This window comes from Mastigoproctus giganteus, chromosome 2 (assembly GCF_048544385.1).
Source record: "Mastigoproctus giganteus isolate SK-2022 chromosome 2, ASM4854438v1, whole genome shotgun sequence".
In the NCBI taxonomy this organism is placed as follows: Eukaryota; Metazoa; Arthropoda; class Arachnida; order Uropygi; family Thelyphonidae; genus Mastigoproctus; species Mastigoproctus giganteus.
The window spans coordinates 78,127,780-78,154,527 of record NC_143576.1 but is presented as its reverse complement, the minus strand read 5'-3'; the positions used below and the strand labels follow the sequence as shown (position 1 = coordinate 78,154,527).

The 26,748-nt window shown below is 38.2% G+C and overlaps 1 protein-coding gene across 1 annotated transcript in view; it reads left to right on the top strand.

Annotated features, from left to right (window-relative positions):
• Positions 1 to 26,748, top strand: part of RIOK2 (RIO kinase 2) — a 149,165-nt gene that overhangs the window by 107,894 nt on the left and 14,523 nt on the right. Inside the window, exons 7-8 of the mRNA XM_090368538.1 lie at positions 1,211 to 1,402; positions 8,535 to 8,627. Coding sequence (XP_090224664.1) covers positions 1,211 to 1,402; positions 8,535 to 8,627 — 285 coding nt within the window. The remainder of the gene's footprint in view (positions 1 to 1,210; positions 1,403 to 8,534; positions 8,628 to 26,748) is intronic.

Sequence of the window (26,748 nt, the reverse complement as noted above, 5' to 3'; positions counted from 1 at the left end):
CCACACAAGTTTGTTGTCATTCCACATGGAACTGAGCTGATTGATTTGGAGGGGTGGATATTGTCAAATGTCACATTGCTGGCTTTGTTGATTCATGCAATTGCTAGCAGCATACATCATCTAAAGTTAAACATCAGTGATGTTTTTATGAAATGGATGTGCAACAGTGTGACAATTGTCCAGCAATCACAGGAAGACTATGGAAGTACTTTGAAGGGGTAGTATGACAATCTCATCAGACATCCCTGCAAAACATCAACCTGGAGTTTAAAGCATTAACAAGGGTTGAGGTCTGTAGAAACTGGGAGTAATAGTTTCATAGCCTTGATTTTCATGGGAGGGCAATGGAGCTTAAGTCAAACATCAACAGAGCAATCAGCAGTCTCGTCTTGAAGGTACAGTTGAACACCATGACTGATCCATAGAGCAGTGTAAATCAGCTCCATAAGGTGATATATTCTCATTGCAGCCTATTCCAATTCAGATGGATGGGTGTGGGTATAGAGGATGCCTACAGAATAGCTGCTATAAGAGTGCTTTTGCCAACAATGATGGTGGGGAGGTGTAATTATGGTGCTTTATCATTTCTCATGGTATGTTCAAAGACCTTTGGTGGTTGTGCAGTGAACCATGATTGCCAATGCCTACCTTAACATTCTGGACAGTTCTATTCTCCTTGTGATGTGGCACTTCCTTCTATGGGCCTATGTATGTTTGCTTCAGCAAGATATGCCATACTGCTGCTGCTGTTGTTCAAGAATGGTTCACAGATATGAATGTACAAAAGTCGGAATGGCCAGTACGGAGTCCTAATTTGAATTCTATGGGACAAACTAGAATATCAGGTGAAGGCTAGACCAATGTATCCTACATTAGTGGCTTAGTTGGTTACTGTTCTTCCTGAAGAACAGTAACCAGCTGCAGTGTATTGTTTGTTGGTGGATTGTAGACCTTTGGCCACAGTCCACTAACGTTTGGGGTGGTGGGGGAGAGGCATGCTACTGGAGTGATTAGTACTGATGTCAGTGTGAAGCTGATGTGTGTCTGGATACTTTTTTTGTAGGATAGCACATATGCAGAATATAAAATATCGGAAAATCATAATTAAGTTTTTGCAGTTTTGAAAAATTTTATGAAACTTTGCATTTTGAAACATTTTCTGGAGTTAAATATTGTACTCAGTTATTAACAGATGTTTTTCTTTTATTAGATGTCAGATACATTCTGTGAAAGATATTCCAGCATTGTACGATGAATTGATGAATCTTCTTGTCAGACTGGCTAATTATGGCCTTATCCATGGTGACTTTAATGAATTCAATATTATGTTAGATGAAGAGGACCATGCTACTCTTATTGACTTTCCACAGATGGTGTCAATAAATCATCCTAATGCAGAAGAGTAAGTATGAATAATTGAGTTCACATGCTCTTTGCATAAGGGAGGGTTCTAAAGTCCCTTATTACTACAAATTTAGTCGCTTGTAAAGTGTAGATTTGGCACTTCTTTGTGGCTTAAGTTCTCTTTAGTTAGGTCTCTTAACTAAGGTATGTCAAATTAGCTGTCATTTATAGCACAGTCCCAAGCATTGGTAATTTTCACAAGTTAACAGTGTTTAACCAAGATTTTTGCATAAGGAACTCAGGAGACATTTCATTTCTCTATTTTCTCAAGGAGTTTCAGAAAGAAACCCCTTGAGAAAATAACTGAAAGCAATCTCCAGAAAAACCAATGATTCTGTTCAGTGGCTATTCCAGTGCAGCTACTTTCGGGTCTGATCTTGAGAGGGGACCATTAAATTTGGAAGACATTCACTCTCAAGACAATTAACGAATTTCATTAATAAACAAGAATTTTTTTTTTAAAATTAAATGTAACACATTCTTATCAGCACAGCGACTGGTCATCCGAGTATTGTTTTGACTGTGCCACGCTTATAGAAATAGTATCAAATAAAAGATAGTCATGAAATATTCAGCAAAACTAGTGCCAAATATACATATGCACAGTGTGTACATCACAATCTGACTTTATTCTAATGTTGAATTTATTTTACATTTTTTGTGTGTGTGGGTACACTGATTGTTGTCAGAGGGCAATATATTTCATTTTACAATACACAAATTTGTCATATAACAGTCTAGCTATGGCTAGCGTTGTCATTTTAGTGCCTTAGATTTTTTTTTCTTATCTGAAATGAAAAACTACAAGGGATATGAATGAGTTATTACTATGCCAACCAGAGAGACACATCTAAACTGCCTATTTATCCACCTGCTTTTATAGGTGGTAGATGACTTTCATCAACCGGTGAAATACCACTACTTTTCTTATTGGAGGCTTGAAGTGGTGAAACCCATGTTTAGTCTCTAGAGCAAAGTTTCCGGCATCCCCCTCACCCCCATACTTCTCCTTCAACCCATGCACGGTACTAAGTACTATAGGTTTTGATACCTTTCGTGTTTGGGGTTTTCATAAAAAAAAAAAATGTCAATGACGTTCTATAAGTGACTGATGCAGCGGGAGGAACCGTTCGTATAAATAGCGTTTATCTCATGGTTTTTAGAGAGTGAATTAAACAGTGACAAGAAAGAGTAAAATGTCTACTTCAGTCACCCCAAAATTAGCAGGTTTTGATCACACAAGGTTATTTGAGGTTATTTGCTGTTTACACAATATTCTACCCTTGTCTATTGCTTTCTTTCTATACAGCCAACAAGACTGAACTTTGTTTCTTTTAATACATTTTATATATATATATACTGTATCTGTATATACAAAGACTGAGTGTATTGTATAGTTTTGGCAAGAGATCAGTATATGTTATTTGCAAGTTTTCTATGCTTATCTTGTTCAAAATAAAGTTTCAATTGATGATTAATGGCTGTTTTATAATTGTTGTTGTTGAGCTTTAGTGTAAACAGAAATGTTTGTTTGTTTGTTTGTTATTTGGTTTTTAGGAGCATTAGCAACTAAGGCCATATTGCTCCGGTATATGCGGTGGTCATTCCCTGACCTTTCCGCATCCTCCGTATTTAGTGGTGACGGGCTCGAACCCCAGTCTAATCAAGAAGCGTGTGCTATGCACTGCTGCTCCTTCCCACCTGGCTACAGAGGCGCCTGTAAACAGAAATGCAGCTGGAGATTTGGATATAAACAAATTGTGATATGCTACTTTCTCATCTTGAACAGCCTTGGCCCATATATATTGGAAAACCAAGGTTTAGATAAAGGATGAGATTTTAGGGTGGAATGTGGAACAAAGGATTTCATCCTTATAAGAATAATTTCAGTGACATGATGTGAAAAAAACATTGGGATTATATTTAACACAGTAATCCAACCAAAGAAAACAGATATAGAAGCCTTGTAGACTATCCCATTTTACATGCCAAATTACACAAGGTTGACAGTGGCTATTAGAGAAGAGACCGAGTTGTGATCTAATGCTGAGAGGGCCACTAACAGCGACTTTTAAGGGATCAAGAATTTTGGGTACATAGTTAAGATTGTCTGGTATTCTGGTTAGTAAATGAACTGTACAGTTCATTTACTAACCAGAGGTAACTGGTTAGAAAAGTAACAGAGGTAACTGTAAGTTCTGTAAGGTCATGAGTGATTACAAAAGTCTCAGCATCTTGACCAGCTGGGTCATGTAGCTAGACAACTGAAACTAGCTTCAGTTGTGAACATAGAAAGTCACCAGAAATGATTACCTCACTATTAGAAAGTTAGATTGGAGAAAGTTGAGTCTCAGAAAAGGAAGTCAAAAAAGTTCCAAGTGATTAATAAAGTTGAAAGAATGATAGAGGCAACAGGTGAATTTGACAGAAGGGGTAATACAGAAATTTTAAGCTGAAGGAGATCAAAAAGAGGAGATTCTGCATGACAAAGTGATTGACAGGGAATATTAGAGTGGACTGTACCACCTTTGAAGAAATGGGAATCATAAAGAGAATAATTAGGGCAATTGGTGGTCAGGATAATAAGTGGTTGAGGCAGCTGATAATTGAGATTGTGTCAGAAAAAGTAAGTACGGCTTGGCAAATTCTAGGTGGAAGTGAATGAGGAAGAGCTTTTGGGAGATACAGATCTTGCAGAGAAGTTTGACTATACGTGATGCATTTAATAGTTAAAGTAAAAATAGAGTGGGAGGGACATGTATGAATTAATGAAATTTTTAGATATTGCATTCTTGCTATACACACAAGAATATGCCTAGCTTCCTGACATAACATGTACTCAACAGTTTTCACTCTGCATACACACTACTTGGGATTCCTTCCAACAACTAGCCAACTCAGGTGTCTTCCAGAGAGTTATGAATAGGTTTAGTCGAGTGAACTATCTAACAGCCAGCATGCTAGATAGTAAACTATCTAACAGACTGCCAGTTTATTTTGAATAGATAAAAAAAATTAGCCTTGTGTGTTCGTCTTCTTTTGAATACCCTGTATTTAAAATTGAGGCTCTGTCAATGCTGCATGTGACAGGTTGTTAAAAAATTGTGTTCACTGAGCTTATTAATGTCTTATGTAGTCTTAATTTGGAATTGTTTCATAAATATGATAATACTATTTTTGAAATGGTATATATTTTAATTAGTAATGGGTACTACAAGGTCAAGGTGTATTTGTTTAATTGCAGTCTTCAGGTTTCTCCTTTATACCACTGTAGCATCTGAAAAGGCAAAAGGCCAAGCCCGGCAAGTGTACATATGTAGGTGTCTAAGTATGTGTGTTGTGTTGAGTGCCGGCACCTGACCACTTCACAGCCAGGGGACACCAGGTCCAAATTCTACCAGAGACACTTAATGGGGCTATCAGGCAAGCCTAGGAGCCTTGAATTTTGAACTGAAATGAAGATAGGAATAGAAGGTTTAGTTAGGGAGATGGGGGGAAGCAGATATCCCCGAAAATGAAGAAGTTAGAAAAGAAAGTTTAAAGTGCAAGACAGAGAAACCATCAAATAATTATTTACATAAGCATCATATCACACTTAAGTTTTTGTCAAAACAAAGCAATACCATTAACCCAGCAGGGCCAAACTAGCTTACCAGTACACCAATTAGCCATAAAAAATAAAATAAAAAACTGTACATACCAAATACATAAAACTATTTACATTTATGCAAGTATGATTAACACTCAGCGAAGTGAATATCACCAACATCCAACTCCACAACCAAGCCTGCAATCTAGATGCTAGTCATATGTAACAAAGCTCAATCATTTCAACAAACCTGCAGAACAGAAAGTTCTACACCAAAACAGTACACATAGTTGCAATAGGCACATAGTGAAAAACAAAATGTCATTACACCGATGTGCTAATTGTCAATAAGTTAGGTTTAGTTATTATTGATTTACTGTGCTTGAACAATTTCTCTGTGAAGTCAGAAATAATCAGCCATGTAAATACTTGTTAACAATTGCAATTCATTCCTAATATCAGAATAAGTTATACAGTCAAAAATTAGGTGCTCCACCATTTCAGAAGCAACCACAATTGACACTGAGGAGAGTTAGCCAAACCCAATGAATATAATTTATAATTCAGGCTCCCATGACCTGTAATTAGGAAGGTTACAAAAAAGACCTGGATTAAACCAGGCAAGCTGGTTTTCATATTCAGAGACCACAGGAAGTGGTCTCTGAATTTCATATTCAGAGTCACATTGATTGTTGTGTTCCATCGCACTGCAAAAGGACAAATTTTGTTTCATTATTTATGTCAGGGTTGTCGGAATTTTTTTTTTTTTTATAGTAACTTTCTTTCTTTTTCTTTTTTTTTTTTTTTTTTGTTTAGAAATTGTGAAAATGATGGGGAAACGCAAGAGTTGTTTGAACTTGTTGTTGAACTTGTTTGTTTGTTTTTTGGAGCATTAGCAACTAAGGCCATATTGCTCGGGGATATGCGGTGGTCATTTCGTGACCTTTCCGCATCCTCCGTATTTGGTGGTGACGGGCTCGAACCCCGGTCTAATCAAGAAGCGTGTGCTACGCACTGCTGCTCCTTCCCACCTGGCTACGGAGGCGCCTGCAAGAGTTGTGCTTTCAAATTAAACAAAAACTTGAAATTATTATTCAACAGTTTGAAAACAGTGCATCTGTTAAACCTCTAAAGAACCATTATAATGATGGCGACCAAACCATACATGACGTAAAAAATAAAGGGAAGCATTGTATTGGACATGTGAGTAGTACATGTTAAGTTTTTTAATTTTTTTTTTTCTGTGGTTAACCGCGTGTAAATGAATCAGCGGATACAGGAGTACAACTGTATTTTAATATCCTCTTTCTCCTGCAGCTCCAAATTATAAGTATAATCGCCCACACTAGCAGGGAGAGCTTTCCGATGATGATATAGTAAATATTGCCAAATTACTTCAAACTGAATGGAAATTCTGTGACATAGGACTTGCAGTGCAGTGGTAGATATGTTCTACATAATCGCTTACAGCCAGCAAAGAAAAACGCTGCGTTTGAGCATGATATTTTTTGAACATACAATGATTAACCCTGGAGGCCCAAGCTCCAGCAGCATAACAAACAATGGGTATAAAAATAATTGAATAATGCATTTTAAGTGTGTAGGATTTAATACCCCACACAGTCCTAATAATTCTGATGATCTTGCTAGTCAGAATTTTAATTTTCTGTAAAACATATTTGACATGCCCAATAAAGTTAATACAATCATCCAAAAATAAACCAAGGTATTTATAAGATTTTGCAGTTTTGATTGAATTCCAATGAAATCTTATAGCAGGGGGTCTGTTAATATTTAAGTGTCCCTTTAATAACATCTGCTTAGTCTTGCTAATACTAATAGATATTTTTAATTTGTGCATCCTTCACCAGGAATTTAAATCATCAAGAAACTCATTAGCTCTGCATTCCAACTCCAATCTGGAGTCACCAGAAATCAAAACAACCAGGTCATCGGCATAAGTGACCTGAACGATGTTGTCATGGTCCACAGAGAGCCAACCATCAAGGACCACGCTCCAGCACATGGGGTGAAGAACGGATCCCTGAGGGCAGCTGATAGTAACAGATCTAGAGACCAAACAGAAACCAGAAGCAGTAGAAATAGAACAGTCAGAGAAGTAATCCACTATAAGGCAGTAAATAGGAGACGAAACCCCAGCCTCCTGGAATCTCGCCAGAACACTTTGCCACCATAAAATGTCAAAGGCCCCTTTGAAGTCCATGAAGAGGCCAAGAAAACATTTAAATTCTATCTGGATTCTATTAATCCAGAACCAACAAATGGCATCTACAGTATATTTTCCACAAGTGAAACTAAACTGTGTATTTGCATGTAGATTTTTAGAATGATAATAATTTTGAAACTGAGAAACAATTTTTCCAACACTTTTGCATTAATTGGAAGCAGAGAAATGGGTCTATAAGAAGATAGATCATTTGTATGTTTATCAAAACTTTTAAGCAAAAGCTTCAAACATGCGTGCTTCCAGGATTTAGGAAAAACCCCCTCACACTGGCATTTGTTTAGCAAATTTAGTATAATTCGGGGACAAACCCACTTAAGAACTGCCACCTCAAGTAAGTCCTGACTAGGACACTTTCCGTCTTTCATGGCCATTATAGTGTTTTCAATCTCAGTGCAATCGAAAGGATCCTCCTAACACGAACCAAGAAAAGTCAAGATGTTCAAACTGCATTGTGGACTGTTCCATCCCCTCAGGAACTGGAACATCTTTTTTTTTTTTTTTTTTTATGGAAACCCCAAACACGAAAGGTATCAAAACCTATAGTACTTAGTACCGTGCATGGGTTGAAAGAGAAGTATGGAGGGAATGCCAGAAACTTTGCTCTAGAGACTAAACATGGGTTTCACCACTTCAAGCCTCCAATAAGCAAAGTGGTGGTATTGCACCGGTCGATGAGAGTCATCTACCACCTATCTTGTTGAATAATATTATCAAGAAGAACATTAATGGATTCACTCCAATCCAGGGTCTCCAAACCATCACCAGAAAAAATTGATGAATACAAGTCACCAGGATGAATCTTATCCATGACCAATTTTTAGGGTAATCCCCAAGGATCATCCTTTAAGGAAGAATGAACAAACATATCCTGAGCAGTCCTTTTTTCTTTGTAAATAGCATTGAAATACAGTCTCCGATCTGCTGTATACACCTCCTCTAACCTATCAATCTCAATCCTAGGTCTGCTAGTCCTCTTAGCTCACTGATAGTTGAGCAGTTTTAAGGTTGTCTCTCAACTTCGTGATGTTTTGGGTACAGTGAACAGGTCACAATGGAACAGGTCAATTATGTATTTATAGAGAGAGAGAGAGAGAGAATAGCCAAGTGGCAAAAAACATAGCATGACGTAAGTTGTAGGTTTGATAAAAAAATCAGTTTGAATCCCTTTGCTGTAATTTACTTTTTAAATTTTTTGCTGTTTTTGATTCCATAATCAGTTATTAATCATGTCTGTCACTTATTTCAATTTACGTGACAAACACTTTCATGAACTTCACAATATATTTTTTGTAGGTACTTTGACCGAGATGTTCAGTGTATCAGAGAATTTTTCAAGAAGCGTTTTTGTTATGACAGTGAACTCTTTCCTACCTTTTCTGATATCAGGTAAATTAAAATTTTTAAATATATGAATTTTTGGATTGTTATTTTGAAAAATTTAACTATTAGAATGCAGATAAAATCTTTACACATCTCATTTAACTACAATAAGAATTTTTTCTTTTTGTTTCCTGTGTAAAATATTGGTTATCTGAAAACTCAAAATTCATAGAGGATGGTGGCCATTTAACAACTTAAAAAAAAATTGTGATTTATTTAGAATTATTCTTTATTTGAATATCCATTGGTCTTCAGTGTATACCTAGGCAACAAAGCACATGATGTCATTGAACATCATGTGCTTTTTTTTTTTTTTAAGATATGGCAGAAGACAATTTTATTGCAATAGCATTAGTGTTTAAGGAGCAGTGTAATGCTTATTAGTCTGGTGTGTAATATGTTTTTTCTCAAAGATTTCATCCATTTTGCAATATAACTTTGCATCCAAATCATTTTTGTAATGTCAAGAGACATTCAGTAATTGATATCCATTTTGGAACATAACTTTGCATCCAAATCATTTTTATAATGTTGAGACATTCAGTAATTGATATCCATTTTGGAACATAACTTTGCATCCAAATCATTTTTATAATGTTGAGACATTCAGTGATTGATATCCAAACTGCCCTGTATCAAACAAGACAAGTATTTATTGTCTTGTCGGTGTTTATTAGATTACAATTTGTGGGAATGACTGTAAGCATAACCACAAGTGGGGGTGCCTCCGTAGCCAGGTGGGAAGGAGCAGCAGTGCGTAGCACGCTTTTTGATTAGACCGGGGTTCGAGCCCGTCACCACCAAATACGGAGGATGCAGAAAGGTCAGGGAATGGCCATCGCATATCCCGGAGCAATGTGGCCTTAGTTGCTAATGCTCCTCAAAACCAAATAACAAACAAACATAACCCCACAAGTCAGTGGTTTTGATAGAAGATAAAGTTCAAGAAGTTAAATGTCTCCTTATGCAGATATAGCAAGTTAGTTAATGTGTGCAGTGCAAATTCATGAACAAAAAAAAAAAAAAGGAAAGGCATCAACTGTTATGTGCAAACCAATAATATTTCATTTCTACACATCTGCTACATTGCCTATTTATTTGTCCTTTTAACAAACTTTTTTTTTTAGGCTTGGTGTAGGCAAGTGCAGTCGCATGCACATTTTAATGAGCTGTGGTTCGAGCCGGTGTGATTGCTAAATACAGTTAATGATTCAATTCATTGTTGAAATGATTAATTGTAAACTCTTGGGTCTTGCTGGAATATAAAGAACATTTTAGGTCACCTTAGTCGAGTGTTCCAACATGTGTACATAAGTACACATGTTTCTTTGAGTGACTGTGGTTCAAGGCATATGACTACTAAATATGGTGATGTTCTTGTATTCTCTTTATCTTGCAAACCACTCTGGCTTTATGTGGCTATCCCAAGGTAATAAACAAAAAAAAAAAAAAAACTATTATATCCAGTACTTCAGCTACAATATATGGTATGTGGATAGGGTTTTTGATATGCATGAAAGTAAGAAATAATAATTGCTGGATTTCTATTGTTCTGATTTCAACAAAATTTGGGAATGCTTAACAAATCATTCTACAAAAGCTAAATATAAAATTTCATCAAAATCCATCCATTGGGAGTTGAGTTATGTCATGTGGACTGGCAGATGAACTAAAAGTAAAAACTGCTTCAGCTCTTATTAAATTTGGGGAGGCTTGACAAATCTTTCTAAAAGAGCCAAATATAAAATTTATGAAAATCCATGCAATAAGAGTGGAATTATTACATGCAAACAGACATGGTGAAGACAATAGGTTATTTACTGATGTATGCTTATTCACCTAAAAAAAAAACTTTGTATATAAAAAAGAACTGTTGATTTCACTCTAGAAACTGGAAAATGTAAATGTACTGTATCTCTGAGAGGAAAGCCTGCTGCTGATCCTCTTTTGTACTACATTTGCTTGATTAAATTTTTATAAACAGTTGTACTTATTTGAGATTTACCTACTGTAGATTTGTAGTTGGTTCCCGGCTTTGCCTCAACTAGAAAAAAATATTAGAGACGTGCTAATTTAAATATCTACCTCCAAGAGGAAACCAACTATTGTATTCCGTATATTAGTTGCAACATAAATTTGTGTAAATAAAAGTATGTGACCCTATACTATGAAATCAAATCTTTTAGAGTAGCAAAGTGTACAGCTTAACATGAATAAAATGTACATGAACTGATTTTGTCATCATCTACGGGATAGTGTTAGCTATAATTAAAATACTGTGAAATTGCTTAAGTGTTCGTGATCTGGACACATGGGGGGGGGGGCCTGATAGCTTTATCTGGAATGTAATCATATATTCATTTCCAGGGGTAAACATTTCTGAAATGCAGGTTTCCTAACAGGAGCAGCTGTGAGGAAAAATAGATCGATCAAGTTTTTCCTGCAATAACATTGAGTTGTATAACTTGATTTTCTTCTAAAGTTAAAACTTTACATTATTTTACTTTGCAGACTTTTTTATTTTACACAACTCAGTGTACCTCAATTTTTAAATATTTCAGAAAATCCATTGTTGAATTTTATTTAATATTAACATAACAAAGTGCAAATTTTTCTGATGGAAAAAAGAGCATTTAGCAATTGCTTGTTTCTGAAAAGAACTGGAGTACTCTACATTAACACATTTATAACTTTGTTAGTTTATGGCATAAAGTAGAAATTGAATGGGAAGATAACTTTATATTCATTTAAACTAAATGTAAACAACTCACTATGATATTAATTAGAATATCATATTTCAATCCTAAGTTTCGATTGCAACTTTTTTAACATTATTTCACAATAAAGAAAATGGTAAATGTGATGAAATTACCGTATCTTTGTGAAGAAACTTATGGAGACCAAAATCTACAGAACCATGATCGTGTGTCATTCTTTATGATGTTGTATGAGGCTATAATTACGTAGCTGAGCAGTTCCTTGTTGCTTATTTAAGATCAAGATCATTATGCAAAATTAAGCTACGTCACCAGAAAGTTAGTTTGTTCTTCTACGAAACATCAGACTACAGCAATGTTTATGTAGTTTAAATTCTGCAGGGAAAAAAAAAAAAAAAGCAAAGGACAAGGTAGTCCAATGCCTTTTACAAATATTAACTAGACCATATAGCTTTAGCTATTTTATTTTTTGTAATTTAAAAAATATATATATACTTATTTTAAAATCCCTTGTTGTACATAATTCAAAGTATTAACTCATTTATTTTAGTCCATAAATTTCTCTTGCTTTTGTGCAATTGGTTGGTTGACTGTTAGAAGTCTTTGTACTAGTTAGAGCCATTATTTGAACTCTGCTACATACAGTAGACTATTTTATTACTTAAGCATAGTAATGGCTGTCACATAACCTAGGAATACTGTGAAATTATTGTTATACTTGTATATTTCTTAGTTTAGGTGGCATTTTTAATTTAAACTAAAATCATGCCTTGCACTAGAGCACAGAGTAGTAGGAATGCTTTGGCTCGGGGGTGGAGGATAAACTGCCATTAGCAGTTTATTGATTTTCAGAGAAAACAGAGGTTTATGGTATGCTGTGCAGCTTGCTTGTAGAGCTGTCTGTAATAAGATGTGATATAGCTAGAAGGTCTTTGTGTGTTTTCTATGCAGAGTGTGGGGAAATTAAATGAAAATTCTGGTGAACAAATATGAAAGCTTGAAGAAAAGGGCTAATGCCCCTAAAGGAATTAAATGATTGTCCCATCAAGCAAACTTTTTTCAGCATGGTCTCTGACAAGCCGAATGCTACAACTTATTATTATTTTTTTTATTTTTTTTTTTATTAGCCATATGATGCAAGGAAGCCTGAGGCTTATGCTGCACCAGCCAAAAAAAAAAAAAAAATTCTGAATTACCCTTAGAGAGAGAGAGAGAGAGAGTCAGAAGTAGAAGGGAATCACCAAGAAAGAAAAGAATGATGATATCCAGCTGAAGACCCTGAGCATGCTAAGCCCATACTCACCAGATGTGAGCCCCTATACTCAACTCATGCTTCAAACAGTATAGGTAGTTGCAATTGTTAGTGACTATATTGTCAAGGAAACAGGAAATATATTGTGCAAAAAGTTTATATGGAATAGGACTGAAATATATCTACAAGGGAAAAGCTAATGATGTAAAACAATTATTTTTTAAGGGCAGAAATGGTGATACTGTGGCACACATTGGCATAAATGATATTAAGAATAAGTGATCTCGGGATTTTCTCTGATATATATATATATATAGGGCAATGTTGAGAAAAGGCTGTATCAAGATTAAATTTGAAAGAATTTGGAATTTTGCTCAGATGATAGAAGGAAGTAATGATGAGATCCTTGTCAATCAGTTCAGTCCAGAGAGATTGTTCAAGGCTCATAGGATAGAATTTTTTTCAGCATGGTCTGTGCTTATTAACAGGAGAGACTTTTTACAGGGATGGGATACACTTAATCAAAAATATGCAAGAATATTTGCTGATGCTATCAAAGTAGTATTAGGTTGATAAACTACCAGTTTGGGGATGAAGGCCTTAGTCACCAAGTGAACTGTGAGTGTCTTCTAAAGAAATTTTCGGTGTTTTCCTAGAAAGGAATCATCTTCTGTTTTGTTAAAACGTTCTTTTAGGTTATAAAGTTAAATAAACTTCAGCCATACAAGTAATGAGTCTAGTCAGGAAAGAAAATGATCTTTTCTTTTTATTTTCTTTTTCACTAACCCAACACTACATGGACATTTCTGCTGCCTTCTTGGGAATGGACCTGCAACCTGAGCGAAAAATCAACCCTTAGGGCCAAAAGGAGTTAAAATGAACTTCAGTATCTCCACCAATAGGGCCAGCATGCTGTAATTTGCAAACTAACAACAAAGGCCATGAGACTTCTCAACTGATAGAGGATTCTGTTCCCATCCTACTTGATAATGCATTTGCTGGTTATCCCAAAATGGTTAAGACTCCAATTTGATACCATTCTGGTAGAAAAATCATCTAATTGAAGATAGTGAGAACAGTTACCAAAACAGATGGCTTTTGATGGACTTCCAAGGGAGTAATAACAGAGTGGGATGAATTAACTGTCTCAGGGGAAGAAATAATACAAGAACTGAGAAACCAGCAAGTTATACAGGCAAAATGCATTATGACAAAAAAGATGGCAATCTTGTTCCTACACAAATTATCTGTAAAATCCATACTCACTTTCAGCACCCCAATTCTACCACGAACAGTTAAAGTAGGATATTGCAAATCTCTCTGTACATACCAAATCCAATCAGGTGTTATAAATGTAAAAAACATGGCCATTTACAAGCAACATGGCAAGGAAATATAATCTGCCCTCACTGTGGATCCAAAGAATGTAACCAAATAAACTACTACCACTGTCAAATTGTAAAGGAAATCATCTGGCCTTTCCTAAGACATTTGAGCTATGGAAACTTGTTTAAAAAAATTCAAAGTGACATATCCTGAAGCAAAAAACAAATCTCAAGTATACCTTCATGCTTATATGCAACTGCTCTCAAATGCAGAATAGCTTCTAGGCACACAGATGTCTCAGTTTCTCGAAAGTTTCTGTTACAACATGGGTCAAATCAGTGCTCTCTTCGATGAAGAAGTTATTTCGTCAAATGCAGTTCATGAGAAAACAAACACCCTGACAAAGAGCCAGTATTACAGGAACCAACTGAAACAAAGCATGCAGTCACTAATGATAGGAAAAATCACACTCCATCAATATGGAAATAGATAATCAAACAGATCAAAATGATACAATGCTGATGATCACTGCACAAGATGACACATGATGGCCACCCCTGTCTTCCCAAAAAAAAATAAATAAACAGGACTGACATGTAGCAACTTCCTCTAAAAAAGCAGTCAGATCAATCACCACGAAATAATGCACACCTTTATACAATGGAATTGTAGAAGATTGCACAGCAATAGAGAACTGGAAGATTTAATAGAATAATTTGACCCTGTAGGGATATGCTTTCAAAGAAACTTAGTCAAACTATCAAGTTTCTTCCAAAGTTTGGAATTACACCATTTATAGATGCAGCAGAAGAACAGAGTTATCATATCACGGAGGGCCCTCATTTTATTTTCTTTTTCACTAACCCAACACCACATGGACAATTCTCCTACCATCTTGGGATGGGGCTAGCAACCTGATGGGTAGCACAGTTGGAAGAATTGCCACCGTCCTCACACTGGGTGTAAAAGACCTGAGCTCAAATCCCATCAATGATGGGAGGAATTTTTGAGTCTTTTTCACAACGTGGCTGAGTTAGTCAATCTCAAGCGAGGGTAGCATGGTCCCCCCCCCCCTGGAAACTCTGGTTTTTCGTCCAGCAAACAGACCTCTGAATACCCGCAATTTACAGACAATGTACACTGAGCAACATGGCCATAGTTGCCAATTCTCCTAAAACCCAACAGCATCACAGAGGAGTTGCTATTATTGGATGTCTGAAGAGATACAGGTCTAAAAGGGATCTTTTAGATTTGTATCTCTTCAGACCACCTTAGTTGTAGTAGCAGTATGCATTGTTATTTGGATCACTGTAAACAGACCCCTGTAATCCGTACAGCTCTAAAAAAATTTTAAAGTGCAAAAATCAAACGATGATCGGGCTCAAAGGTCATATGTACAAAGGGTACTAGGAAAGTTTTGCAATACAGCTTTGTTTATTTAATTTTTTCAAAGTAATTTCCTCTACATTCAATACACCTCTCCATCCTCCGAAACCAATCTTTAAACCAGTTCTGCCAAGTTTCACTAGGGAGTAAAGCACACTCGTTGTCCCAAGCCCGTAGAAGGTCCTCATCACTGGAAAACCGCCTCCCTTTTAGCTTCATTTTCACATGCGGGAACAGTGCAAAGTCGCAGGGAGCAAGGTCTGGACTGTAGGGAGGGTGCTCAAGAAGTTTCAGTCCTGTCGTGGTCAAATATTCGGTGCAGGCTTTGGTGCGGTCAGCTGGAGCATTATCGTGATGGAGGTACCAGGTGTCCATTCTTGACTTTGGCCACAGGTTCTTCATAGATCCAATGACTTTAGGCAGGCATTGTTCAGTATACCACTTAGCTGTGACTGTCTTCTGCGTGTCCAAAACGACACGTTCCACAATTCCACTCGATTTGAAAAATACAGCTATCATTTTCTTCTTTACAGATCGGGATTTTCTGACAATTACGGGTGTGTCGTCATCATCAAAGACCCAAACTTTGTTTTGAGCCTTGGTCGGCAGATCGTAATAGTACAGCCAAGTCTCGTCACCTGTCACGATGTTGTTCACATACCGAGATTGTCCCTTATCAAACTTTTTTAACATCTCCCGGCACCAAGTCACACGTCGTGTCATCTGCTCTTCAGTCAGTTGATGCGGCACCCAGAGAGAACAAAGTTTCTTCACATGCAAATGATCTTGCAGAATCGAATGAATTGCTGGTGCATTTAGGCCCAAAGTATCCTCCATCTGTTGGTAGGTCACTCGACTGTTTTCGTCAAGCATTTTCCTCACAGCAGTAACGTTTTCCTCCGTAACTGACGTTCGTGGCCTTCCCGGCCTCTCAGAATCCTCCAGAGTGAAATTTCCCCTTTGGAATTCTCTATACCACCTGAATATCGTTGTACGATGTGGACAATCATCATCTAGTGCAAGAGTCATTTCTTCTAAGCACTGGTCTATGGTTAAACCACGCACGAAATTATACCGCAAAACTGTCCTTATCTCGTTTCGTGACCACGATGCCATCGCAAGCACTTTACACTCTCACTACTAATGAATAACTGAGCCCATCGACTTGGCGCGGCGGCTACTATGCACGTATGAACATGTCTCAACATGCAGCAACAAACAGCTTCCTGTGATTCATTGTTGCGTCATATTGCAAAACTTTCCTAGTACCCTTTGTATTGTGTCCGAGGTCATTGGGCTGTGATGTCTGAACCGCAGCCGGGAACCAGGTTGTTTGTGCAGCGTGAGTCATCACGGCCCAATGACCTCGGACACAATACATATGAACTTTGAGCCCGATCATCGTTTGATTTTTACACTTTAAAATTTTTTTAGAGCTGTATGGATTACAGGGGTCTGGATTAATGAGGGTTTACTGTATTGATCTTGATCATATAATAGCTAACTTAGACCTCCACTTTGTTTCTTGGAAAATATGAATAGCAATCATCAGTTATGGGGATCTCTTTATATGGATACTAGGGGTTGCTTAATAGAATCATTACTTGATGTTTACCAACTTATTCTGTTAAACACAAGATCACATACCCACACCTCTTTCCCAACAGATACTGCCTCTTCTCTGACCCCTCAACATGATCTCCCTATATCTATCCAATTATGGAGTGGTGAGCGTTGTGTGATCTGCACAACAGTGATCACATCCCTGTTATGTGTAAAATCGAAATGTAGTTAATTTTGCTACCACCACTACCTATCCATATAGTAAACCCTTTACAGAAGGAGAACTAAAGGAATCACTAAGTAATTCCTCTAGCAGGACTATATGGCATATGTTACATAATGCTGATACTCCTAAATGACAAAGCCTTGAATTTCTTACTGCGATTTTTACAACTGAATCTTTAGGGAAAACAACTATTAGCATTAGCATAGGCACACAATGCAAGAAAGCAAGCTTATGCAGCATCAGTCAAAAAAAAAAAAAAAAAAATGCTCCCATTTCACCCCTCCATTCGTTCCAAATGCCTGTCCAGCTCAGCACCTTGAATTTGTATAGGCTATTAGCTTCTGCAAAAAAAGATGGAAGCCTGTTCCACCAATCAACTACCCACTGGCTATAGGCAAATTTCTGCACATCTATTCTACAACTATCTTTCCTCAATTTGAAACTATGACCTCTCAGGTTCTTAGTCTGAGCAAGAGGAAGAATCCCATCAGCATTAAGCTTGCTCAACCCATTCAAGGCCTTATACACCTCAATCAAATCACCTCGCAGGTACCTAGTCTCCAGATGCTGCAACTTGCAGAACTTAAGCCTTTCCTGGTAGCACCCCTTTTGTTCCCTTCACCAATCTTGTTGCCCTTCTTTGTACTCATTCTAGCAACTCTACATCCTTCCTAAAATGAGGCCTCCAGACCTGTACACCGTACTCTAGGTGTGGCCTGACCATTGCCTTGTATAATGGGATAATCACCTCCCTGTCTCTGCTAGCAAAATTTCTATATATCATTGACAACACTCCATGACCTGCCCTGCTCAGCGAACTTCGTGTTTGACTGCACAGTTATCCCCAGATCTTTTTCACTTTCCACTTCCCTGAGTGTAGTACCACAGAGTTGGTACATTTCTCTTCGGTTATCGCTACCCATATGCAGTACTTTGGATTTGTCAATGTTAAACTTCAGTTGCCACTTCTCAGCCCATTTTCCCAACTTATCTAGATCCAGTTGGAGAGTAAAGATAGTATACTACCATTAACAACCCTGCCAACCTTTGTATCATCTGCAAATTTGGACATTAAACCTGATATACCTTCATCAATATCATTGATGAATATACAAGACAACAATGGGCCCAACACTGAACCCTGGAGAACTCCACTAACAACATTTGTCCATGAAAAGCAGTGTCCATTGATTACCACTCTCTGTCATCTCCCATTCAACCATTCCTTTATCCATTGTAGCAACTTATCCTTAATGCCATACCTTTCTAGTTTGTACAGCAGTCTTCCATGTGCAACAATATCAAAAGCTTTCCTGAAATCCAAGTATATTATATCAAAATTACTTTTGGCATTCAGTTCCTTTGTGACCACATCATAGTATCCAATCAAACTGGTCAGGCAAGACCTCCCTTTAACAAAGCCATGCTGTATCTTAACTATTACTGCAGTCTTGTCTAGATGATCCTGCAATGCTTCTTTAACCATTGATTCCGTTATTTTCCTGGAACACAAGTTAAACTAACAGATCTGTAGTTATATATGTCCTTGGGGACCTCCTCTTGAGTCCAAGGAAGCTCTTATAATTATGGCTAATGGTTTGCTTATTTCCTTTTCTGCCTCCTTTAATATAACTGGGTAGATTCCGTCCACCCCAGGTGCCTTCCTTATGTTTAAATTCAACGATTTCTCCTCCACTTTTCTCTCAATTATTACAAAATCACTTAGCTCCCTGTTAGCATTTGATAAACTTCTGGCACTCCCCTCATTGAATGACTTCTCATGTGTGAATGTAGATACAGAATACTCATTCAGTTTGTCAGCTACCTGAGCATGATCATCAATAGTCAACCCGTCTATGTTAAGTGGTCCAATCTGATTCATCCCTTTCCTTCTAGAGTTTACATAAATAAAGAACTCTTTGCATCCTTTGCCAGACCTTTCTCATAATCTGCCTTCAGCTGCCTAACCTCCTTTGTGATTTGATTACAGACTAGTTTATACCTGCCATAAGCTTCTGTGTCACCTGATACTTTATGTTCATGCCATACATTCTTCTTCTCTGCCACAAGCTTCATTAATTCATCTGACATCCATTTAGGCCTAAACCTTGAATAGTATTTCTTAGTTAGAATAAAAAGCCTAGTAGCCTCCAAAATTAAGTCTGATGGCTTCCCATTTAGAATTCAATGTTGGTAACATCATCAGTTGATCCCACTGTACAGAATTTAAAATTGTCTCAGTCCCTGTAGTCACCTTTACAAAAGCAAAAGCCCTTTCCGTTAGCCTTGATAGTAGTTACATCTTTAAGTGGCAATTCGGTAGCCAGGTGGGCAGGAGTAGTAGTGCGTAGCACATGGGGTTCAAACCCGTGACCACCAAATACAGAGGATGCCGAAAGGTCAGGGAATGACCACCACATATCCCCGGAGCAATATAGCCTTAATTGCTAATGCTGCTAAAAAAAAAAAAAGCCAAATTACATCTTTAAGTAATTCCCACATCAATACATTGTGATTACTGTCACCCAGTGGTTCCTTTATCTGCAAATTCTTAATGCATGAATAATCACTGTGGATAATCAGATCAAGGGTATTACTCTCTCTGGTTGCCTCTTGAAAATGCTGTAGAAAAGTCATCCAATAAATCCACAGAAGTCTTGCTAGTGTGAGAGTGACCAATCAACAAGTTCCAGACAATTACTCTCATTTTTCCTTTGCCAGTGCTTATTTCACACCAAACAGACTGAACACTGCACTGTTCACCAACATCAATTGGATGCACTTCCTTAGATTTTGTGTGTTTTTTTAACTAACAGCATAACCCCTCCTCCTTGTACACATTGTACTCCCACAAATTCCAATTCTGCACTGCTTATATCTGTGTGACACCATGTCTCTGATATCCCAACAATATATGCCTTTGATGTCTTGACTAGCACTTCAAGCTCATCAAATTTATTAACTATACTCCTAGCATTGGTGTACATGCACCTGTTCCTACTCTTAGTAACCCTAACACAGTCCCATGTAGGCCCCGGGTGCCAAGCGTTCCGTGACCAAGCGATTTCTTTGCGTATCTCAAAGCGTTATCTCTAAAGAGCCTTCAAGTGATAGATTATATTTTGTTTCAACAACCGTTTTCTTTATTTATTAATTAGTGTAGCTCTTTTGCACTAGAAGAAGTAGGCAAAGGCCCAGAAAGGAAAGTTACCTTTCTGTTTTTTATTTCTAATAGTACTAACTAACTAACTTAGCCGCTTGGTCACCTTGTGGCACTGCTCCTGCCTCCCCGTGGCGGGGCCGGAAATCTGGGTGGTAAAACCAACCCCCAGGGCCAAAAGGAGCAAAACATGGACTGTGACAATTTTCCACCGATTAGGACTGCAAATCCAAATACACTGGATTTGCACATACCCGATAATGACTTATCCAATCCAAAGAGACTGAGGACGGATGCTCCCCGAATGGAAAACCCAAGTTTTCTGATTCTGCATTCGCTAACTAACCAATCGTTGGGTAGTTTATCACCATTCCTCATTCAAAAATGTCTTGAGAGCGTAGCTGGCTCCCCTAAAATGGTACGACGACTGAAATCTGGCGACCTGCTTGTTGAGACCACCAACTCAAAACACTCTGAGTCTCTACTCAGACTCACCTCATTTGGTGGAGTTTCAGTTAAAGTGTCCCCACATGCCACACTTAATTCATCCAAAGGTGTTATTTCTGAATGGGACCTAATGAATGTATCAGAAGAAGAAATTGTTCAGGAACTGCAGGACCAGAAAGTCACACAGGCAAAACGAATTATGATGAAAAAAGATGGAGAACTCCTTCCAACTTGTAGTATAATTTTGACATTCAGCTCACCTAATTTACCTTCATCCGTAAAAGCAGGGTATTTGCATTGTCGCATTCGCCCATATATCCCGAACCCAATAAGATGTTACAAGTGTCAGAAATTCGGACACTCACAAACAGTCTGTCGAGGAGACCCCGTATGTCCTAACTGTGGTTCAAAAGATCATTCCCAGGCTGACTGTAAAGCCCAGGCTCCACTCTGCGCCAATTGTAAAGGTAACCATCCAGCCTTTTCTAAAAACTGTGAACAATGGAAATATGAGAAAAAAATTCAGAAATATAAAATAGAAAAGAAAGTTTCATTCCCAGAAGCCAGAAAGCAAATACAACTAATCACACCTAGACGCACGTATGCTGAAGCCGCTAAAAAGTTTCATTCAGTATCGGTGCAGACTGATACATCAATACCTCCAAATACCTCTATTTCAGAATGGGCTCGTTCCCTGCTCAGTTCTGCACCTCAACCTTCAAAGCAACAGATTTCTACTAGAGCTAACAATACACCAGTCACGATACCACCTTCTGCCGGTGCAGATAACGCAGATTCTAATCGAAAACAGACATTTGACTCCTCCCTTATGGATACTAATGAAATTTCCAATCAAGATGATACCGAAACCATTCTGGAGATCCATCCAGAGGATGAAATAGACCAAAGACCGGTTTTCTCAAAAAGAGAAAGGATTAAAATTGACCGTGCCAAACAGACTTCCAAAAAGCAGTCAGATTCGGTTCCTTCATCTAAATTGAAATAATGAACAACGTTGTCCAATGGAATTGTAGAGGCTTTAGGAGCAACATTGATGACATATACGACATAATTAAGCAGCATAAACCAGTGGGCATCTGCCTACAGGAGACATATCTGACTCCTCAGGTATCTCCTTTGATAAAAAACTATACTCTTTTCAGACAAGATAGACCTATTGCAAATAATGCTCGTGGTGGAGTAGCCATACTCATAGATTCGCGAGTCCCATGCAGATGCATTTCTTTACAAACCTCTATAGAAGCCGTTGCTACCCGAATAGCAATTGGCATCACTCTGACTCTTGTTTCGATCTATCTACCACCCAATCATCCGTGTACTATTCACGAACTTGAAAATCTTATAATGCAGTTGCCAACCCCTTTCTGTTTATTGGGCGACTTCAATGGACACCATCCATTGTGGGGTTCTCCCAATGCAGATGGACGAGGGCAACTCATTGAAATGCTCATTGACAGACAAAACTTAACCATCCTAAATACTGGTTCACCCACTTACATCCATCTCCCAACAGGAACAGTATCTGCAATAGATCTATCAATATGCTCTCCGATCCTCTTTCCTAATATTGAGTGGACAGCTCTAGATGATCCACTAAACAGTGACCACTACCCATTAATCTGTAAGATCCAAACATCACGCTCTTCAACTGCAAAAAACCAAATAAAATGGAATTATCCAAGGCAGATTGGGCCAAGTATACCTCTCATGTTTCATTTGATAAACAGATCATTGAATCCTTCCCAATTGACACAGCCACTGATCATATCACCAAAGAAATTCTAGCAGCTGCATCCATTGCCATCCCACAATCACAATCAGTCACCTACAGACCCATAAATTATTGGTGGAACGATGAATGTAAGAATGCCAAAAAAGAAAAAAACCGAGCGTGGAATATATTTCGCAAATACCCTACTACCAACAACCTTATAAATTATAAGAAACTAAGAGCCAAAGCCCGACACATCAGAAAGGAAGCTAAAAAAAACTCTTGGATCCGATTTGCGACTTCAGTAAATAAAAATACTGATGTAAGAACAATATGGAAAAAAATAAGACATCTAAATGGCAAATTTCCTCCATTATCCTCGCCAATATTCAACTGGAATGGACAGGAGCTCTCTAGTCCTGCAGAAATTGCGAATACTCTAGGGACAATATTCTCCCAGTTGTCTGCCTCGAACTCGTATGATCCGTCATTTCAGAAGATCAAAGCCTCAGCCGAAAAATCAAAACTTAACTTCAAAACCGCTGCTTCTCTACCATACAATCAGACACTTACTATGATTGAACTTCAAAAAGCTATATATTCCTCAAAGAACAGTGCTGCTGGTCCAGACGGAGTATATTACATAATGCTTCAACACTTAGACAATAAATCACTGTCATTGCTGCTGACCTTTTACAACCGTATATTCATTGAACATTCATACCCCACTCGCTGGCATCACTCCTATGTAGTGGCAATTCCCAAACCAGGGAAAGATCATTCTATCCCTCACAATTATAGACCCATCTCTCTTACCAGTTGTTTGAGTAAAACATTAGAAAAAATTATACACCGCCGATTAACATGGTATCTGGATTCAAAACATCTAATCTCTGATAACCAGTTTGGTTTCAGAAAAAATCGCTCATCCCTAGATCTTATGGTTAAAGCTGAAACAAATATCAGGAATGCATTTATACGAAATGAACATCTTGTCATGGTCTGCCTTGACATAGAGAAGGCCTTTGACACCACCTGGCGTTTTGGTATCTTAAAAGATCTTCATTCCCTTGACCTGAGAGGTCACTTACCATGCTACATACAAAACTTCCTTCAGTATAGATCTTTTCAAGTTCGCTATAGAGAAGTCTTCTCACAAATCTATATACAAGACCAAGGAGTACCACATGGCTCAGTTCTCAGTGCTACTTTATTTGCATTGAGAATAAATCATATTACCAAATGTATTCCCAAGACTGTGCACTCATATCTCTATGCTGATGATCTGACTGTTTCCTGCAGTTCGCCGAATATGAACTTCATTGAAAGGCAACTACAAATCTCACTAAACAATATTGAACTATGGATGACACAGAATGGTTACAGACTATCTCATCAAAAATCTAGTGCCATTCACTTTTGTAACAAACGAGGGATGCATCCTGACCCAGAGCTACACCTAACAAATCATCCTATCTCAGTTATGAGTAGCATTCGCCTCCTCGGTCTAATTTTTGATAGGAAACTTAATTTTTTAGAACATATCAAATATCTCCGGACAACCTGCCAGAAAAAAATGAACATTCTCAGAGTTCTTTCTTCTACAACATGGGGTGCTGACCGTTACACCTTACTTCACCTGTATAGAACTCTAATTAGATCTCGTCTTGATTATGGAGCCCCGGTGTATGACTCTGCTAGGGAGAGTGTGCTAGTACGGCTTGCTCCTGTTCAACATTCTGCCCTTAGGATTGCTACAGGTGCTTATAGAACATCGCCAGTACAAAGTCTCTACGCCGAAGCCCATGAAATTCCACTCTGCCTCAGAAGGAAGGTGTTACTTTTGAATTATGCCACTAAAATTCAAAGCATGCCTACCCATCCAATTTGGCCTATACTTAGTGATCCACAGTTTAAAATGTTCTACAGAAATAAACCCAGAGCAGTCCAACCTACTGGCATCAGATTGCAGGCTCTATCTGAAAGCTGGAATGTGCACCTTGAAAAAGTCCTCCAAGATCCAAACACTTCAGTTCCCCCATGGTCCTGGGTTAATCCATCCTGTGACAATTACTTCCTGAACTGGGGAAAAGATTCCCTTGCAAATATTAACGTGCGACAACTTCATACTTCTCACACACAAAATTATCCGCATTTCATGAAAATATACACAGATGGATCAAAGTCTGATAGTGGAGTAGGTGCTGCAGCAGTTTTCCCTTTTAACACCATCTCTGTATCTCTGCCTACTGAATGCAGCAGTTATACAGCTGAGTTATTCGCCATTAAACTTGCCCTAGAAAATATTATTCATTGCTCCATTAAAAAAAGTATAATATATACTGACTCGCAGAGTACACTAGTAGCCCTACAAAACATCTCCTCACCAACCAATCCTTTAATACAAACCATAAGTAAGATGATTCTTATTCAGGAACGCCAGCAAGTAGTCATCTTCTGCTGGATCCCAGGTCACACTGGGATCCCAGGAAACGAATGCGCAGACCATGCTGCAAAACATCCATCTAACCCATTATCTTCAGGCTTTTGTGTTCCATATGTTGATTACAAACCTATGATACGAAGGACATGTAAGGAACAATGGACACTTCTATGGCAAGCTCAAACGGGTAATAAGCTATTGGAAATAAAATCAGAACCACAGTTATGGACCTCTAGTTTTCGCACTAACAGAAAGGAAGAAGTCATCTTAACCAGAGCACGAATCGGCCACAGCCAGTTTACTCACCTATTTCTCCTCACAGGAAATGATCCTCCACAGTGTTCTCAATGCAACTGTCAGCTAACAATGAAGCACATTCTTGTTGAATGCACTCTGTACAAACATGCTCGGCAATGTTCATTCAGCTTCCTTCCAAATCTAAAAGAACCTCTAAAACTCTCTCATATCATAGGCAACGATGCTAATCCCTTGGAGTTATTCTGTTTTCTTAAACGAATAAAACTATATGATTGTCTCTGACTGTTTCCATAACAGTCACCATTGATAACTTTCATATCACTGATAGGCGCAATATGGTCTAAGCAGCCCTTGCGCCAAAAATAACAATAACAACAATAACAACAGTCCCATGTATTTACTTGTTCCACTATGATTCCTAGCAGTCCTGGAAATCTCCATTACCTTGCTTTGCAGGTTGCTGCTCATTCTAATAGAAGCAATGCAAGAATCACTTTTGCCACTGTTAACTTCATAGTCTGTGTATCCTCCCCCCCCCCCCAAGCTAGCAGTTTTCTGACCCACCTAGCACTGCCTTGATAGCATCAGCAAATATTCTTCCACCATTTCTATTTAAGTTTACCCCATCCCTGTAGAAGCAGTTTCTCCTGTCAACAACACAGACTAGGCTGAAAAATATTCTACCCCTTGAGCCTTGCACAATCTCTCCAGGGCTGAATTGATTGACAAGGCTCTCATCATGTACTCCCTCCTACGTGTCTGGCAGAATTGCAGACACTTTCACATTCAACCCTAACTCACGACTTTTTTTCAACATTGATCTGTACTTTTTTGAGTAAATCTGCAGATCTCTTACTGTTAATGTCATTGGTTCCAACGTGTACAACAACATCACCTTTTGTGTCCTTAAAAGATATCTGCTCTACAATGTCATCAACTTTTTAGCATTAGCATTAGTAGAGGCATTTGATGCAAGAAAGCAAGCTTATGCAGCATCAGCCAAAAAAAAAAAAAAAAAACCACTTCCACTTCACCCCTCTGTTCATTCAAAATACCTGTCCAGCTGAGCCTTAAACTTATTTAGGCTATCAACCTCCACCACAAGGGATGGAGTCTGTTCCACCAACCAACCACCCGCTGGCTAAAGGCAAATTTCCACACGTCTATCCTACATCTGTCTTTCCTCAATTTGAATTTATGCCCTCTCAGGTGATTTTTCTGAGCTAGAGGAAGAATCCCATCAGCATTGAGCATGCTTAAACCATTCAAGGCTTTATACACCTCTATCAGATCACCTCGCTGGTGCCTAGTCTCCAGACACTGTAATTTGCAAAACTTAAGCCTTTCTTCGTAAGAGCACCCCTTTGTTCCATTCACTAATCTTGTTGCCCTTCTCTGTACTCGTTCCAGCAGCTCTACATCCTTCTTGAAATGAGGCCTCCAGACCTGTATACAGTACTCTAGGTGTGGCCTGACCATTGCCTTATACAATGGGATAATCACCTCCTTATCCCTGCTGAAAAAATTCCTGTATATCATTGACAATACTCCATGAGCTACTCTTGCAGCCCGTCTGCACTGCTCAGAGAACTTCATATCTGCCTACACAACCACCCC